We start from the raw sequence: 17792 nt of genomic DNA, 5'->3' as shown, positions 1-17792 counted from the left end.
GCCACAACTGGTCTGGCCCAGGGACCCCACATCATGCTGCCTCAGGCCACCCACAGCAGCCCAGCCCAGCCCAGCCAGCCCCTGCTCCCTCCAGTCAGGATTGAGGACCCCAACACCCACATGCTGGGTGACCTTGATGCCAGGCCTGGCCCCTCAGGAACTGCCAGAGGGAGCACTCAGCCCTTTGGAAAAGGCTACAGTGAGCATCTAGGATATATGTAGCTGGGAGGTGGGGGGCAGACCCTGGTCGGTACCTCCCCTCCTGACTATCCAATGGGCAGTCCTCAAGCCCCTTTGGAGGGCTAGAGACTTAGGGTCCCTCATGACCAAGGTAAGCTCTGATCTGGGGATTATGCTAGCCCCAGATCAGGAGCGAAAGCCAGTCCCTGCCTGTTTTTCAGCCATCAGCCAGACGGGAGCTTGGGTGGTTTAAGGGATTGCCACCATCCTAGTGCTTTTCTCTTTAGTCCTCCCAGCTCCCTGGCACTCCCAGCCAAAGCTGAATCCCCTGCCGCCCCCCCTCCCCCATTTACACCTTCCCCTTCATCCACTCCCCTCAGGCCAGGGGAGAGGACAGAGCCATTTCCCTATGATACAAGGGGAAACTGAGATAGGCTAGGGTTTGGCTCTGGTGGTGCTGTGAGTCAGTAAGAAGAGAATCCAGGAGTCCTGACTCCTAGCCCAGGGCAAGAGAGAAGTTAGGCCTGTCTTCTGAGGGCATTCCCCCAGTACCAGGACTGGGGCAGACATGACACAGAGACATCCAACTTGGCTAGGAACAGCAGAGGCCATGGGATTAATCGGATCAGAGCCAGTGGCTGAGAAGCAAGGGACACAGCTGTTCTGGGAACCCCCCCCCCCCCCAGCTCACCCCCAAGGTCAAGGCCTCTCCCAGCTCCCTGCTGGCTAGGCCTGAGGGGCCTTAACATCTACCACCCACCTCTGAACACCAAGGCCTCGGGCAGGAAGGCAGGCAGGGGTGGGATAGGAGTCCCCAGCCAAGAACAGGACAACCTAAAACCCCTCCCCCATGGCACTAAGTTCAGGGCCCCACTTCCCATGGGCAGATACAGTTGTCGCTTACTCCTTAGAAATAAGGAAATGAGGGGCACGGCCAGGGAGAGCCCAGCGAGGGCTCAGCACAGGCCTAGCCATGCTCACCTCCTGTCCTCACTGGCCCTACCCTGTCTCTCCTGGATATCTGGGGTGAAGACAGAAGACTTGATGCAGGTAGCCTCCGTCCTCACCCCCATCTCATCTCTGTTTGGGGAAGGGTGAGGCAGGCAGAAAAGACATTTTGTGACTGATTGCTATCTGGAAGTTCCCCCACTGAAAGCACCCCTCACCGACGTGAAGCATCACTCTGTTCCCTTCTGGCTCCAGGCGAGGTGAGGGCAGAGCATTTCAGGGGTTAAGGGGGCGCTCAGAGACAGTTTACTCTGGACTGAAGCCTTCCTCCTGCGGGACTCAGTGGAGTCCTCCCGGGGCAACCGCTCTCCTACCTAGGGGCTCTCGAGCGCTCGGGCTGCCCGGTTGCTCCCGGCGGGCGGAGGCCCCCCGCCTCTCCCCAGACCAGCCCCTCCTCCCGCCCGCCGCCTGGGATTGGCGGGCCGGGGGCGGGCCGGGGCGGGGCCGGGCGCCCTTCATCCCCCGCCGCCGCTCAGCCGGGAGTAGAGCGGACAGCGCCAGCCGGAGCGGAGCACCGCGCGTCCCCACCCGCCGGGCCAGGTACCGCTGGGGGCGCCGACCTCAGCCAGGGCACGGGGGCGCAGAGCCCCACCGCGCACCCTCCCGTCCGTAGCGGGGCTCTGGGCAGCTCCCCTCTCCCGCCCCGCCCCGGGCGGGCGCCCCGGCCTCCCGCCAGCCAGAAGCCCGCGCGCTCTGGGCTCGGGTCCGGGGACCCGCCGGTCAGGACTGAGCTCCGGGCTGGCGCTGGTGTCCCGGGAGGGGCACCTCGTCGCCCCGGGGCCTGTCGGCGGGGCCGGGCGGGGCAGCAGGAGGTCGGCAGCCCTCAGGGCTGGGGCCGCCGGACGCCGTGTCGGGGCTCGGGCGGTGCGCGATGGCCTTCCCCAGGCCGGACCCCGCGGGCACGAGCCGGAGAGGGTCCCGGGGGGCCCTGAGAGGGGCCGGGAGCCGGCCCTGGAGCGCTGCCCCGACGGGCGCCGGACAGGCAAATCTGCAGGGCTGGCACGCCGGCAGTCCGAGTATATTTATCCCGGCTGCGCCGGGCAGGGGCTTGAGGGCAGATCGGGCCAGGCTGCCGGAGGGGCCGCGGGGCACATGTTGGTCCCAGAGCCCGTGCCATCTGCAGCCGGGCCAGCGGGCACGGCGGACACAGACGCGTGTGGCTCCCGGGCCCGAAGGCGGGGCTCCGTGCGCGCTCCTAGCCGCCTCGCTCCCCGGCGGGGGTGTGCGAGCCGGCGCCGCGCACTCGGGCGGAGAGCCGCGGCCGACGCTGGGTTTGCAGGAGCCCGCCCCCGCGCGATTAGCCCCTTGGATTGGCCGCGGAGAATGCGTGCGTTTGTTTACACCCGGGGAGGGGGAGGCCAGGGGCGGGGCCTGTGGGAGTCCGCCCTCTCCCCCGCGGGGACCTGAGCCTTGAGCTCAGGTATAGGCTCTGAGACAAGTCTGAGGGGGACTGAGTCAAAGGACCTTGCACCTTGCACCCTGGGGGACACCTCGACCCAGGCTCATCCCTCCTTCAGCCTGCCAGTCCTTCCTTCCATGGCGGCCTTGGGCCACTGTTCTGACTCTGGAAGAAGCCTTTGGACCTTCCACCCCTTCCTCTTCAGTACACAGTCTGGCATGGAGCTCAGTCCCTCCTAGAAAGGAAGAAAATCCGTCAGAGCTTCTCAGTCTGGAGCATAGAAAGCTGGAGAGATCTGGGGATAGTTCCATTTTGAGAGGGGGAGGCTCTGCACAGCCTTGGAAGTCTTCGTGCAGGAAGCACCAGAGGTGAGAGGAATCAAGGGTGGGTGAGGCCAGGCCTGGCGCATCTCCAAGAGGGCTGGAATGACTGGAATCAAAAATGAGAATCTCTGACCCCTTGGGGTTGGGGACAGGGGGCCAGTTCTCTGCGAAGGGTATGGGTGTGTATCTCAAAACTTCACTCTGCCTGGGCTCATAGAGCCCATGTCTTCACTGGCTTCTCAAACCATTCTTTCTTCAGTACTGGTTCTTTTGGCCCACATCACTCTGCCCCCACCCCCACCCCATCCCTACCCCAGTCCAGGGCTCTAGGTGGCCAAACCATGATGACTAGGTTGTTCCTGTCCTGGTGCCTGCTGCCCTAGCAAGTGGCCTTGGAGCCTTGGGCAAATAGAGAAACTGAGACACAAGACAGCCTGGGTGGTTCACGGCCTCTGAGTAGGGTCAGTGAAGGTTTTTTTTTTTTTTTTTTTTTTTTTTTTTTTTTTTTTTTTAATTTATTTATTTATGATAGTCATACAGAGAGAGAGAGAGAGGCAGAGACACAGGCAGAGGGAGAAGCAGGCTCTATGCACCGGGAGCCCGACGTGGGATTCGATCCCGGGTCTTCAGGATCGCGCCCTGGGCCAAAGGCAGGCGCCAAACCGCTGCGCCACCCAGGGATCCCTCAGTGAAGGTTTTTGAGCCGAACTGACTACACCCTGAAAGTCTAGGCTGAGTGTGGAAACAAGGCACTCATTCTGAGGGGAAAGCGTGTTTTAGGGGCGTGGTTGACTGCAAGGGAGGTACAGTTTTGGTATCTGTGTGCACAGTAAGCTGCAGTGGGATGTGCAGCCTATGCCATGATAAGATAGGAACCCTGCAGGCACATGGTCTAGTGCAGACATGGCCAAGGGCCAGGGGCCACTCAGAGCTTGGCTCAGAGGGGCTGGGGGCTTGCTAAGGACCTGGAACCTCTTCTATTCATTTAACAACAGGTACTGAGCGCCTCCCGTGCGCCCTGTGCACCTTTGGTCTGGGGGATGGAGGGCTGGCCTTTGACTCTGGATAAGAAGACAGATGTGGCGGGGTGGGGGGTGGGGGGCACTCTAGAAGACCAGGCAGAGCTGCTGGGGGCCAAAGGGAAGGACCAGCTGCTGGGGCAGGAGGGGCTTTCCGGTCAGCGGCCTGGGGTGGCTTGGTTTTGAATTTCCGCTCTGCGGGCCACGTCCTGTACACAGCCTCTCGGCCGTCACGTCTGCACACGTGCGTGGCTGCTGAGAATGGGGGTCACTTCCATTGACTGTCACCTCTGTGTATCTTTTCTATTGTGCGGGTAGATAAGTGCCGGACTGGGGAGTGGTGAGCTTTCTGGCTGGGACTGGCCACGCAGCCCTCGTGGGCTCAGTCCCACCGCATGGATGTCCCTGCACCTAGCTAACAGCGCCATAACCTGCCCTCGTAGGAACCTGCAAATGCTGTGGCTGCCTTTTGCAGGGTCCTCCAGGGTTTTGCCTGGCCATCCCTGCGGTCCCCGCTGGGCCTGCTGCCCACTCTCACCTGGGCCTCTGGCTCCCTCTTCCCTTCTCACTCCTTCTGGGGTTTTCTCTGTTGTTCATTGGCTGTCTCCCTGTTTCTCTGGCTGGTTGGCCATCTCTCCTCTCACCTCCCTGGTTGCCTCTCTCTCTCTCTGTCTCCCCATCTGAATGTCTATCCACCACTCTGGTGTGTCAATTTTCCTGTTTGGGTACCTCTGTATCCATCTGCATTTCTCTATCTCCCTGTGCCTGCCTGTCTGTCTGTCTGGATCAGTACGCACACACATGTACCATATGGATGTGCTTCCTGTCCTTCCTCTTTCCCTGTCTCTCTCCTCCCTCCCTCTGCCTCTCTGCTTCTGCCTGACAGTGGATGGTGCCTCTCCTGCAGGCCGACCTTGCCTTCAGCTGCCCCCACCAGGGTCTCCAGTGAGTCCTCAGCTGCCTCGGGCCCCTGCTCCTGCTTTCCTTGGGGCCAGAAGTCCGGCTGTCCAAATATTTGGCTGCCTCCAGGGGATTCCGGGTCAGGAGGGAGGACGATGGGCTGGCTGGCCCGGGGTCTCCCCTGCCCCTGGGGGGGCACAGGCACGTGATGTCCTGTCCTTTGCCTCAGCTGGGGCTCGGGCTGCACGTCCGTCTCAGCAGGCTGGCAATGGGGGGAGGGGTCTGCTGCTGGCTCTGGCCCAGTCTTGAGCAGAGAGGCTCCAGCTGCAGCTCCCACTGGGGGAGCAAGGAAGGTCCTGGGCTGGGTGGGAGGGAAGGCCTAGGTGTCTGGGCCTAGGCCCAACTCTAAGCATCTGTTGGGTGTCTAGAAAATGTACCCTGTCACAGGAAAGTCCAACTTCCGGCCTCAGCTGGGCGCCTCAGATCCTCCTAGACACTTCCGGATGCCCAGAACACAGAAGCACAGACCCCAGACACCAGGGCCAGGGAGCTAGACTAGGAGGGATTGGTGCTGCTGATACCTCGATGTTCTGAGCCATCTTCCTTTCTCTGGATGTGCTACTTCCTGCATACCACCCACCTCAGTGCCCACCAGGTGTTGGCCACTTACCCAGTATTGTTGGAAGGAGTAGTGGATGGGGTACTGGATCGACAGAGGTCAAAATCTGGAGAAGGGGCTAGGGGTGTATGGGGCTATAGTACTCTCCCATGTTCAGAACACCCTTCCACATGCCCTTTCTCTAGTCGCCTGACCCCAGCAATCATCTCCCCACCAATCCCTGGGGCTGTGCCCTTGAGAACATATAATTCAAACATGTCCATTGAGTCTACTTTCCTTGTTGACTGATAGCTTGTCCTAGGATGGTGTTTTCCCTCTGAAGCCTGGAGAACCAGGTGGACAAAGGGGTGCCATGATAGGAGGGTTACCTTGTCTCAGCCAAGGAGGGGAATAAGGATGGGTGAGCTGGAAGCGGAGGCAGCCCTCATCCCTGAGCCTCCAGGAGTAACCACAGTGGACCCTCAGGCCAGACCAGCTGCCTCTACCCTGAGACGTGGGCTGAGGTTAGGCCTTCCCATGCATCAGATACTTGGGGGCCATGGCAGCAAGTTCTATGGGGTCTGTGGCTCCACTAAGCATATGTGGCCACAGGGCTGAGGGAAGGACAGTGTGGATGCCTCTCTGTAGCTAGCCTGCTACTGCAGACCCACTTATGTCCCTGAGCATTGAGGAGGAAAGCAGGACTCAAGTCCTTGGTGGCTCCAAGGACCTTGATCATGGGACAGAGAGGTATGTGTCCCACAGCAGCTGATGCAAGCAGTGGCCTTGCAGTGGCCTGGATTCCTGGGCCTCAAAATCTTTAATTACCAAACTCAACACCTTTTGAAGTGTGTCTGACAAATTCTCACCCTGTGATGCCTGCGTGGGCGAGCATTACCTGCTGCACTATCCCTGTGGCTCCTGGCCTCTCCTGGCCCTTATCTCCTAGCAGAGCAAACAGGCCCTGGGGCAGTGGCCTAGGCCATCGATTTCCTGCCCAAGTCCATGCTGCACCCATGACAGATGCCATTCTGACGATCTGCCCAAGGTTGCAGTGATCTCTCTACCCTGGAGGCTGACCCCTTCCTGGGAGCCCATGGCATGATCTGGAACAAAGGCCCTGGGGAGGATCCTCACTCTGTCCCCAGGTTTGCCAGACCTCACGGGACCTCTGGAGGACAAGAGGACACCGAGGTCCTGAGTGAGGAATACTCTGCCCATGGTCATCAGTGAGGCAGGTCCAGGCTGGGACTCAGACTCAGAGTGTCTGCTCTGGGCTTTCCCAACAGTAGGTCAGGATTGGCTGGAAGCTTTCTTTACGCAGAGGCTATCCTTGGATCTACCCTGACTCCTTGCTATAAAGAAGCCTGCTAGGTGGTAGGCCTCAAGGATGGGAGATGTCAGGAATGGGTTGCCAGCCTCAGAGAATGCCTGGGGGCCCACATTCCAGGCTAGCACTCATCTCCACCTTGGCTTCTCAGCCCCTAGTCCTGCCCTACACTGAAGTACAGACTCCGTGACTTGGTCTTCAAGGCTTTGTTGGGTTTGTCTATGGCCATGGAACCTTCATTCTGCCTCATACCACACCTTAGAGCCTTTGCACATGCTATGCCTTCTGCTTCAGGTACTCTTTCCTATTCCACACTTTTTGGGACTCCTCCTGAGATGTCAGAACTGGCTCTACCACCTCCTCCTCCAGGAAGGCTTCCTTGATGCCTCTGTCTCCCCTTTTTCAAATCCCAGCACTCTGTGGCTCACATTCAATTGCTGTAGGAGCCATAGAGTGGGGGATATGTTTGGGGATTTTGTCCCTTTCAGACTAGAAGTCACTTAAGGAAGGATATTCCATGTCCTCTCTGGGATCTCAAGCCAGGCCAAGACCCAGCAGTGACTGGTTGTGAGTAATAGACAGGCAATGAAGGTCTAGGCCTAAGTCCTGCTAGGGGGATGGGGAACCTGGAGATAGGAACTCAGGCACTTTGGCCATGACCTTGCAGTGGGCTGTGGTCTCCCTGGAGGTAGTGCCTGGCTGCTAAGGAAGCATATTAAGACAGAGAAGGGTGCTTTGTCCAAGCTGCCAACTCAGCACACTCTGAGGGCCTGTCCCAGCCTGCCCAGGGTAGGAGTCCCTACCTAGCTGAAAAGGGCAACACTAGCTGAGAGCCAGGGGGCACTCTGGAGTGACTCTGGCATCTCCACACCCACCTGGGATCCTTGGAGAAGTGCTGATGGTGAGGCTTCAGGCAGGCACATGAAGACAGGCTGACTTTGGGGGCTCTCGTCCAGGGGAGGAGAGCACAAGAGGAGATGGCCTCTTGTCATGGACATGGTCCTGAGTGAGCAGGGCTGGAGGTAAGATAGGTTCAGATGCCAGCATAAGAAGAAGGAGAGGCAGGTTGAGGGAGTCTAAGGGTGCCAAGTATGGAGTCCCCAGGACCAAAATGCCCAGGATCTGAACTCTGGCCTGGGGCTGCCTGGGGCAATGGTAAGCTGGTCCTGCAGTCGGTTCTTTGTGGCTGCTGCCTCCAGGATACTGGGGCCTGAGGTCTGAACCTAGCTTCCTGTCCCCACGTATAGCCCCGAGTGCTAAGAACCCTGGTGCTTTGGGTTCTAAGCAGACCTGAGACCACCAAGATCCAGAGTGGGGATAGGGCATTCAGGGCAAGATTCAGAGTTCCCAAGCAGAGGGGGCACCATGGCATCAAGACTAGGTTCCAGTAGGGGTGACTGGCTGGCTCAGTCGGGAGCATGCAACTCTTGATCTTGGGGTTGTAAGTTTGAGCCCCACGTTGGGTGTCATGACTACTTAAAAATAAAACCTTAAAAAAAAAAATAGACTGGGCTGTGGCGGACGTGAATGGCGGTGTTGCCCCCTCCTCGGTCTCCACTCGGGTCTTAGCTCTTCTACTGGCCTCCCTGGCCTTCAGGATGTCCTTACAGATCCTGGGGCACTGTACCCAAGTAACTTCTGGGCATGGGGTAGGTGGCTCCCAGCCCCAGGGATAGGAGAGGGGCTAGTGAGAGGCAGGGGGGCAGGCTTGGTGTGAGGCAAGGAGGGAGCTGGCTGCTTTGAGACCTAGCAGAGCCATGGCCTAAAGGCAGGGAAGGGAGGACTGACCCAGTGACCCAGGCCCTTCTGTAGCTGCGTCAGGTCCTGAGTTCCTGGCCTGGGGTTCCAGGAAATGGGAATTTGCTTTAGGGGTCCACTCCTGCAGGGTGGCCCCTTAAGGGGTGACAGTATTCCCTAGCAGGGGAGGAGAGGCTTGAAGGAGAACATGGCCCTAAGGCGAGGGCTGTGTGGAGGGTGATGCCTGTGTGGCCCAGAGAGCTCGGCCCTGGGACACTCATTTCCTGGAAGGCCCCCCGAGGGCCCTTCGTGGCCAGGCGGGCAGGGCCCAGGTGTCCAGCCACCCAGCACTGCCTCAGGCCTCCTGGCTCCGGGGGGGTAGCCTTTGCGCCTGCCGTTCCCAGCGCCAGCTCTCAGACCACAGAAGGCCCTTTGTACTGGCTGCCAGCAGTGCCCGCCGGGCGGCTGGGAACAGGGCCCACAGCCCTCACCCTCTCCCGAGGCCTCCAGCCGTCGGGCAGTGCCATTCTAGGTTGGCTAGGAGGCCCCTGGCACACAGGGCCAGCACAGGAAACCGTCTCCTGGTATTAATGTCAGGGAAGGGGGAGTCGGTCCAGGGCCCACCCCCAGAGTGGGGCCTGGATGCTCGGGACTCAGCATCCTAGGGTCTGGGCACCACTGGGCTTTGAACTCAGGTCATCCAGCTGATCCTCACTCATAGACAGAGAAACTGAGGCCCCCATGGGCTTGCCTGGGCTGGTATGTGGGGGAGTGAGGGGCACTATGTATTGGCTGAGGTGTCCCCCTGGGATGTCCTGGAGAACTCAGTTATCTGAGCTCTACTCCCCCAAAATGAGGTCCCAGGGAGGCAGCAGGCACAGCTGCATACACACGTAAGTCCGCGTGAGACCTTCTGGGAGGTGTGCTATGGCTGTAGGGAGGCTGGGCCGCAGCCCGGGAGCAGGGATAACCAGAGGGACCCATTGCTCTGCAGAATTCTGTGTCGGTGTGAGAACTAGCGCTCCTGGTGGTGGCCGCTGACCATGGAGGCACCCCTGCAGACGGAAATGGTGGAGCTGGTGCCCAACGGCAAACACTCGGAGGGGCTGCTCCCAGCACCCACCCCGATGGCAGGCCACCAGAGGTGAGCAGAGGGGAGACCCAGGCATGGCTCAGGGCAGGGCAGGGTGCAGAGCAAGGGCTGGAGGTGAGCTGGCTGCTCTGGCCTGTGCCTGCAGGGTCGAGGGCCCCAGACGGAGCTGTGTTGAGGGCGAGGGCTTCCTACAGAAAAGCCCCAGCAAGGAGCAGCACTTCACTGACGTGAGCCGGGGCAGTGGGGAGCTCGGGACACCGTGGGGAGCTTGCGTGCAGTACTGAAGTGCTCTGGGGCAGCTATGGGAGGCTAAGGGCCAGTGAGGGGGCGTGCTGGGAGGCCCTCCATGCTTTGCTGAGTCGTCCCCACCTCCCATCTCCCTCTGGTGCCTGCAGTTTGAGGGGAAGACCTCATTTGGGATGTCGGTGTTCAATCTCAGCAACGCCATCATGGGCAGCGGCATCCTGGGGCTCGCCTATGCCATGGCCAACACGGGCATCATCCTTTTCCTGTAAGTCCCCTCAGCGAACCCTCTGGAGACAGGACCCCTAAACAGGCCAACAGCCATGACCTCACAGGCCCCCAGTTTGCCATCCCAAGACGCAGACTGCAGTGCATGGGTTTAACCCAAACCACAGCTAAAAAAAACCAGCCATGGCCAGACAAATATCCCTCATTTCCCAGTAAACCCGCTGAGATGACAACACAGGGGAAGCCTAACAGACCTGAGTCTATCCTTCTACCACCTTTATACGTGATGAATGAACCCCCGTGGCCAGGCCTTGTGTGGGCACACGTGTCCTTTACCTGGGAGCTCTGCCCTGCAGCCCAAATGGAAAACATGTTTGTTCCAAGAACTCAAGGAGGTGGTGCTCAGAGGCCCCTCCTGGGTCATGTCTTACCCTGGGTCAAACTGGGTGGCATTCACCACTGCTGGGACCATCAAACTTGCACCCCTACCTGTTGGGGGTCCAGACACAGATTCACACACCCACACCTCTCAGGGCTCATCACCCCACCAGCAGCAGCCATAAAAGCCCCAGGTGGCTTTTTTTTCATCCATCTTCCTCAGGTTCCTGCTGACAGCCGTCGCCCTGCTCTCCAGCTACTCCATCCACCTGCTACTCAAGTCCTCAGGGATCGTGGGTGAGCCTCCAACCCAACGTGGAGCAAGGGAGGCCTGGATTGGGGAGAGCACTCCTGACTATTTTGAGTCCTTGTCCCCACAGGCATCCGTGCCTATGAGCAGCTGGGCTACCGTGCCTTTGGGACCCCAGGAAAGCTGGCCGCGGCCCTGGCCATCACGCTGCAGAATATTGGAGGTGAGGCTGGCAGGCCGACACAGGCAGGTGGTGGGCCAGTGGACAACCTGAAGGCTGGATGTTTTAGCTGACCCCAGCACCTGCCTACCCCTCTCCCCCCAGCCATGTCCAGCTACCTGTACATCATCAAGTCTGAGCTGCCTCTTGTCATACAGACCTTCCTGAACCTGGAGGAGCAAACCTCGTGAGCTCCAGGGTGGAGTGGGGCTGGGTTAGGGTGGAAGGCCTTAGTTTGCCCTTCTGTGTGCACTGTTGGCCCTGGGAACCCGGGCTGGGCTAGTGGGAGAGACGAGACAGTGCTTGCAAGTGGCTGGTGGAGGGGCAGAGAGCTACCAGCACAGCTGACATTTAGTCTACACCCGGTTAGGGAGCACCTAGGGGAATCCCCCAGGAGGGCCAGATCAAGCAAGGGGTAGGGTGAGGCCGAGGAATTTGGGTCCCACCTGGGCCCGGACCTGAGCACGGGAAGTTGGGTCCCACCTGTGAGCACAGGAGGACCTGAGAGCCTTGGGCTTAGCTCTAAGCGCCTGCTATTCCTGATCATGGCTTGGGTGTTAGCCCCTCCCAACCAAGAAATTAAGCCCATGGTGTCCCAGTTGTCCATCATCAGTTTAGCCAGCACTAATGGCATCAAGGTAGTTCCACACAGGCCACACAGCCTACACAGGGGCTTGAAGTTGAGAGCCACTCTGGAAGGAGAAAACTTGTCAGGATTCTTCCCCCGGGTCCTGGGGGGCCCTTCCAAGGAGTCAACCTTTAGGCTTCCCTGGGAAAGAGGGTCTGATTCCTTATCCCTTTAGTTCTCTGTGCCCCCAGTCCCTTGGTGGGGGTGGGGTGCGAGATGATGCAGGATGCAGATGCCAGGAGGGACCACCAGGTGTACCGGGCCTTGGCAAGTCCCCAAGACCCTCACAGAGAATGTCCCACCACCCCACCACCACCCCCGCCAGAGCCAGGTTCTTTCATCTCGCTCACCACCTCCCTGGGCCCCTTGGGGCCACTTCCTGGGGAGACTGGACCCAGACCTGTGTGTCCTGAGAAGAGCAGCAGTGACTATACCTGTAACAGTCACCAAAGCAGGAGCTGAGCGCCTTAGTCCTCACCTGGCCCAGGAGAGTGCTGAGAGAATGTCCATTTCACAGATGGGGAAAGCGAGACTCAGAGCTATGAACAAGTATTTTTCAGGGGTCACTCAGTAACACCACTGATGGCACTGATTAGGTATGGAGGCAGTCCCCCCAACCAGGCTGAGCAGACTGATGTTGGCTCCCCACTCCTGTCCCTGCAGGGACTGGTACATGAACGGGAACTACCTGGTGATCCTAGTTTCTATCACTGTCATTCTGCCTCTGGCACTGATGCGGCAGCTTGGTGAGTGTGGCAGGGCCAGGGCCTTGGAGGGGGATGTTGGAGGGAAGCCTGGGAGGGGACCCCAGTCTCACAGCCCCTCCCCACTTTGCAGGCTACCTGGGTTACTCCAGCGGCTTCTCTCTCAGTTGCATGGTGTTCTTCCTAATCGCAGTGAGTCACCCTTCATGCTGGAGTGGAGGGCAGATCTCCTGGGGGCTCCCCTCTCAGGGGGAGGGCAGATCTCCTGATGGGCTCCTCTGTCAGGGGGAGGGGTAAACCTGGGGTGGGGGCCTCCCCTGTCAGGGGAGGGGTCAGGCCTTTCTGGGAAGCCTGGGTCAGAAGACAGCTCCTTTTGTCCTGATCTAGATGTGGCTTCTAGTGATTTCTGAGCAAACCTAGTCTAGCCCTGATCTTCGCATCCTTTCCCCAACCCAGGTCATCTACAAAAAGTTCCACGTGCCCTGCCCACTGCCCCTCAACTTTGCCAACATCACAGGCAACGTCAGCCTCATAGAGGTCACCAAGGAGGAGGCGCAGCTGCAGGTTGAGACAGAGGCCACAGCCCTCTGCACCCCAAGCTACTTCACACTCAACTCACAGGTTCCAACAGGTCAGGGTGGAGGCGGTGGGCCCTGTGAGAGTGAGGGAGCTGCCCTGACGCAGTCCTCATGTCTCCCTAGACGGCATATACCATTCCCATCATGGCCTTCGCCTTTGTCTGCCATCCGGAGGTGCTGCCCATCTATACAGAGCTCAAGGAGTAGGTGTTTGGAGAGAATGAATGTGGTCCTGACAGGATGGGGTGGGGGGTGGGGAGCGACAGGAGCCAAGTCACTTTATCAAAGATCTCCATGGCTGCCGTGAGGGGTGATGGGGGCAAGAAGGAGACTTCCAGAGCTGCCAAAGGGTGAGGGTATGGTGCCAGAGAGACCCCAGGGCACATGGGGATCTCCGGTGTGGTTCAGCTTGGCAACCAGTCCCCTCTCCTGCTTTGCCATAGTCCCTCCAAGAAGAAGATGCAGCATATCTCCAACTTGTCCATCGCTGTTATGTACGTCATGTACTTCCTGGCTGCCCTCTTCGGCTACCTCACCTTCTACGGTATGGCTGTACCATGGGGGCAGAGCAGAGGCAGGCACCAGGCTGGGGGGCATGGGGCTGGCCAGTGGCCATGACACCCTGCCTACTATAGGGGCTAACTAGGTGTGTGATGCCTAACTGTGCCCTGCAGCTGTGGAGGTGAGTCTGTGGCCACTTCCCACAGTATCAGGGTCATCCCAGACTCAGAGCCACCCTCTCCCCGGGCCACCTGCTGACCACCTTCCCTGCCTGCCATAGATGGGGTGGAGTCGGAGCTACTGCACACCTACAGCAAGGTGGACCCATTTGATGTGCTGATCCTCTGTGTGCGTGTGGCCGTGCTGACAGCAGTCACGCTCACCGTGCCAATCGTTCTGTTTCCGGTGAGCCAGTGGGTAGGTGGACGGATGCAGGGTGGGACTGATGGAGCCAACAGATCGATGACTCTTTCCACCTCCTACTCCCCAGGTGCGCCGAGCCATCCAACAGATGCTGTTTAAGAACCAGGAGTTCAATTGGCTGCGGCACACGCTCATTGCCATTGGCCTGCTCACTTGTATCAACCTGCTGGTTATCTTCGCTCCCAATATCCTGGGCATCTTCGGGGTCATCGGTGAGGGTCTGGCCCAGCTGTATATAGAGGCAGGGCATTGGCCCAGAGAATTTCCTATCTGCAAATCTTGGCAGATTCCTGAGATCATACCCTACATTTAAGTGATGGCTACTGGTCACGTGCACAGCTTGGCTTCTTGTCTGAGATTTTGTCCTTAGGGCTACTCTAATCCTTTCTGAGGGCTCAGAACCAGAGTCAACTCCCCATGCTTTGGGACAGAGTAGAGCCCAGGTGCCAGGGGCCTCCACAAAGGATCTCATTGGGTCTTGTCCCCATTTCACATATAAGGAAACTGAAGTCCATAGTGATTACAGGAGTAACAGAGCCATCAGCTGGTAAGTGGGGGGCCTTGATTAAGCTCTAGGATCAGGGGACTATAGGTTTGATGCTCTATCCACTGTCCCATTCCAGTTGGGCCTCTGAGCTGGAAGATCAGACCATTATGAGATATCTTTGGGGTGACCCAATTCAGGAGACTGATTCTCCAACCCAACTCTGCAGGGACCAACACACAGGCCTCGGGGCTGAGCGTCACAGATATCATAGACAGGACTGTAGGTTCTATATATCTGAAATCCACCTCAAAATGATTTAAGCAGAAAGGAATTTATTGGCTCAAATAATGAAAAGGCCATCAGGAATACCTAGAAGCTCAATATCTTCAAGGCTTTGTCTCTGTCTCTTGGTTTGCCTTTTCTCTTTGCTAGCTTCATTCACTGACAGATTCTTCTACTGCCAACAGCACTAGCTTTCCATCCAGGTAGACAGAGAACAAGGAGAGGGACCTGGAGGCCTCCCCAGAATTAGACAGAGTTCTCAAGTGGAGAACTCTCATCTTGAGTCTCCACCAACAAGGAATGATTGATCTCACTGAAGGGTCCACCCTTGGACCTTAGCCAATATGTGGACATGCCTTGTTCTTTGCAGGTGCCACATCTGCCCCATGCCTCATCTTCATCTTCCCTGCCATCTTCTATTTCCGCATCATGCCCACCGAGAAGGAACCTGCAAAGTCTACCCCCAAAATCTTGGTGAGTGGGTCCTGGAGGTTGGGGGCCTGGTATGGGGCTGAGGGGGCTACCCTGACCACACACCTGATTCTGACTCCTGACCCCACAGGCCCTTTGTTTCGCTGTGCTTGGCCTCTTGCTGATGACCATGAGTTTGAGCTTCATTATCATTGACTGGGTGTCAGGGACTGACCGGCATGGAGGAAGCCACTAGGAGGAGACACCCATCCTGTTCTGTCTACTCGTCCAAGTACCCCCAGAGTCTTCAGCCCTTGCTCCCGGATCCAGCCAAGGGGGAAGAGAAAGACATGGTTAACACTATGGCATTTGGCCCTGCCTCACATCCTCTCTGTGGAAGGTTTATGCTAGAGCCAGGACCAAGGCCCTTGGACCATTACCTTGCTGGGCTCCTGGGCTACAGGGGCTTCCAGAGCTGAGAGCAGGGTGGGACTGTATGCTTGCTCCCTTCCTCTTGCCTCAGATCCCACCCAAGTCTGTCCTCCTTGCACAGATGCATACACTGAGGCCCTGCAGCTGCCTCCTGAGGTCACACAGCCTATAGGGCACATAGAGCTGGAACCCACGCCTGCAGCAATCTCCCCACTTTGCTGCTGGCCCATGGCTTGCACCCTGGGGCCTCATCTCCCTCAGTGCACTTTCCTTCCCCCACTCCTTTCCCCGAGGCCCCTTTCAGTCACTTGGACTCAGGCCTTGGATACTCTTGTCTCCATCTCCCATCCCTGTCACCAGAAGCAATCCACCCCCCATACCTAGAGCCAGCAGGTTCTTTTGAGTGTGAGGCTGGTGTGGGCACCTCCAAGGGATCCCTACCCTGCCGCTTCACCAGTCCTGGGGAGGCTGGGACTCCCCCACCCCCACCCCAAGCCTGGGCCATAGCTTACATTCCACTACTGGGAGAAGAAAGAGGCTGGGGCCCAGAGTGTCTCTATCCCTGGGAGCCAAAGACCCCAGGGGCTGGTCTGGGGCAGGAGTGGAGAGGCGGTGGGCCTCCTTTTATAAATATTATACATAAGACCAGCTATGTTGTGTATTCTTGATCCCCGTGGACCCTGTGCTTCTGGAAAGTGGGTGGACGTTGGGACACGGATGGCAATGGGGGCCCCTCCTGCCTCCTTCCCTGAGATGAGGGTGGGACAGGCCCCCTTCCTCCCAAACCAGCCAGTGGCATGCTCAGACTCAGCCCTGGACCTGGGCCAGGCTCAGCACAGACCTGCTTTCTCACGGGGTGAGGTGGGGAGGAATTAATGAGGCTTCAGGAAATGGGACAGAGAGAGGCCTCCGGAAGGAGGCAACGTGAGGTGCATCCCCAGCAGCTCCGGGGAGGGTCTGAGCTGGGGGCAGCCGAGCCCTGCGGAAGCCCTGCCGAAGGGCCCCCTGCCCTCCCTAGCTGCCATGTCAACCCTCTGTCAGTGCCTTGAGTCTGGGGACAAAAGTCCAGAAATCCTGTGACCTGTCAGGCGGATCTATTAATAGTAAAACCCAGTGTGAATAAAGGTGGGTTAGTGAGTTCCTATATTAGGACACTGAGTTTTGAGTAGGGGGTCCAAAGCAGGGCAAGGCTAGTCTAAGGATGCAGGGTAGCCTCAGGTGCCTTGGCCCCAGATGGGATTGGGAAGTTGCCCACTGCCTGGGGCAGGCCTAAACCAGTTGGTACCCAGCAAGATGGAGCTGTCCAGGCCTTGGCACCAAACCCTCATTAGGAGAGACCCTGCACCAGGCTAGGCTGCTGGGGAAAGGGCAGCAGGAAAAATCCGGTTTGAACTGGCAAGGCAGTTGCCAGCTTGGGAAACCCCTGAAGAAAGAATTTCCTCAAGCTGGTGGCTGCTAGGCCCATGGCAGTGCCAGCTGACCAGAGGGGGGCTTCCTGAGTCTAGTTCCCTTTAGCCCCAGGCGCCTGACTCCAGCTTGGGGACTTACCCGGGCGCCCTGAAGCCCCAGAAAAGAGCTGGACGCTGGCCTAGAGGTGGCTGCAGCCCAGAGTGTACTGGTGTAAGGGCTGCCTTCTGGGGGTCTCTGGCTTCCTTCTGATCAGATTAGGTCACAGCCCTGCATGGGATCTGTGGTTCTTGGAGAGTGGGAGGCAGTGGAGGACAGGGTCCATCCTACTGACAGACCCTAGGGTCTTTTCTCATACTCCCTCTGTCCAAAGAAGGCTGCAGGTCAGAGCAGCAACAGGACTGCTTGGATTCTCTTAAAACCCCAAGCCTGGCTTTAGGCCTCTCAGACCAAGAGGATATGCTGACTGTAGCTCCACCTGCTCCTCCTCCTTCCCCCCACCCCCTAGAGCTGGGGTGGAAGAAGGACTCTGGCCCCCCCAGAGACCTCTGCCTGCCCAGCAAGGTCTCCTCCAGCCTGGCCAGTGGGCAGCATACCCCAGGGGAAGGAGGCAGGCAATGTGGCTACTGGACTATATATCTAAAAGCTGAGTGCCCATGTGACTGAAAACGAGTATCCCTTGTCCCTGGCTGTCAAGGTCCAGCCATTCAGGGGTGCCTGGGTGGCTCAGTAGTTAAGCATCTGACTCTTGATTTCAGCTCAGGTCATGATCTCAGGGTCATGGGATAGAGCTCCAAGTCAGACTCTGCCCTGGGCAAGGAGCCTACTTAGGATTCTCTCTCGCTCCCTCTGCTCCTCCCTCACCACCTCCCCCATTTGAGTTTCTCTCTCTCTCTCTCTCTAAAAAAAAAAAAAAGGTCCAGCCTCTCAGTTTCCATAAGGATGGATCTGCAGGCCCTTGGTCATAACTAAGCATTTTTGTATGTTTTGAAGACTTTCCTAGGTCTTTTTTCTCTCCTTTTTTGCTTTTTAA

General features: G+C 58.2%; 1 protein-coding gene across 2 annotated transcripts; it reads left to right on the top strand.

Moving 5' to 3' along the window:
- The first annotated feature begins 1617 nt into the window (after positions 1-1617).
- SLC38A3 (solute carrier family 38 member 3) lies at positions 1618-16020 on the top strand. Of its 2 annotated transcripts, none has more exons than XM_038566387.1 (16): positions 1618-1728; positions 9489-9638; positions 9733-9814; positions 9983-10098; positions 10660-10733; positions 10817-10909; positions 11012-11093; positions 12198-12280; positions 12372-12430; positions 12695-12859; positions 12940-13019; positions 13260-13360; positions 13598-13722; positions 13808-13952; positions 14880-14983; positions 15072-16020. In XM_038566387.1, the coding sequence occupies exons 2-16, from the start codon at positions 9538-9540 to the stop codon at positions 15174-15176; spliced, it is 1515 nt and encodes a 504-aa protein (XP_038422315.1). In that variant the 5' UTR covers positions 1618-1728; positions 9489-9537; the 3' UTR covers positions 15177-16020. The 2 variants fall into 2 exon arrangements, with proteins under 2 accessions (XP_038422315.1, XP_038422316.1); XM_038566388.1 differs by lacking the exon at positions 1618-1728 and adding an exon at positions 2589-2955.
- The last annotated feature ends 1772 nt before the right edge of the window (positions 16021-17792 follow it).

This window comes from Canis lupus, chromosome 20 (assembly GCF_011100685.1).
Source record: "Canis lupus familiaris isolate Mischka breed German Shepherd chromosome 20, alternate assembly UU_Cfam_GSD_1.0, whole genome shotgun sequence".
Lineage (NCBI taxonomy): Eukaryota > Metazoa > Chordata > Mammalia > Carnivora > Canidae > Canis > Canis lupus.
This window is presented reverse-complemented; position numbering and strand designations above follow the sequence as displayed.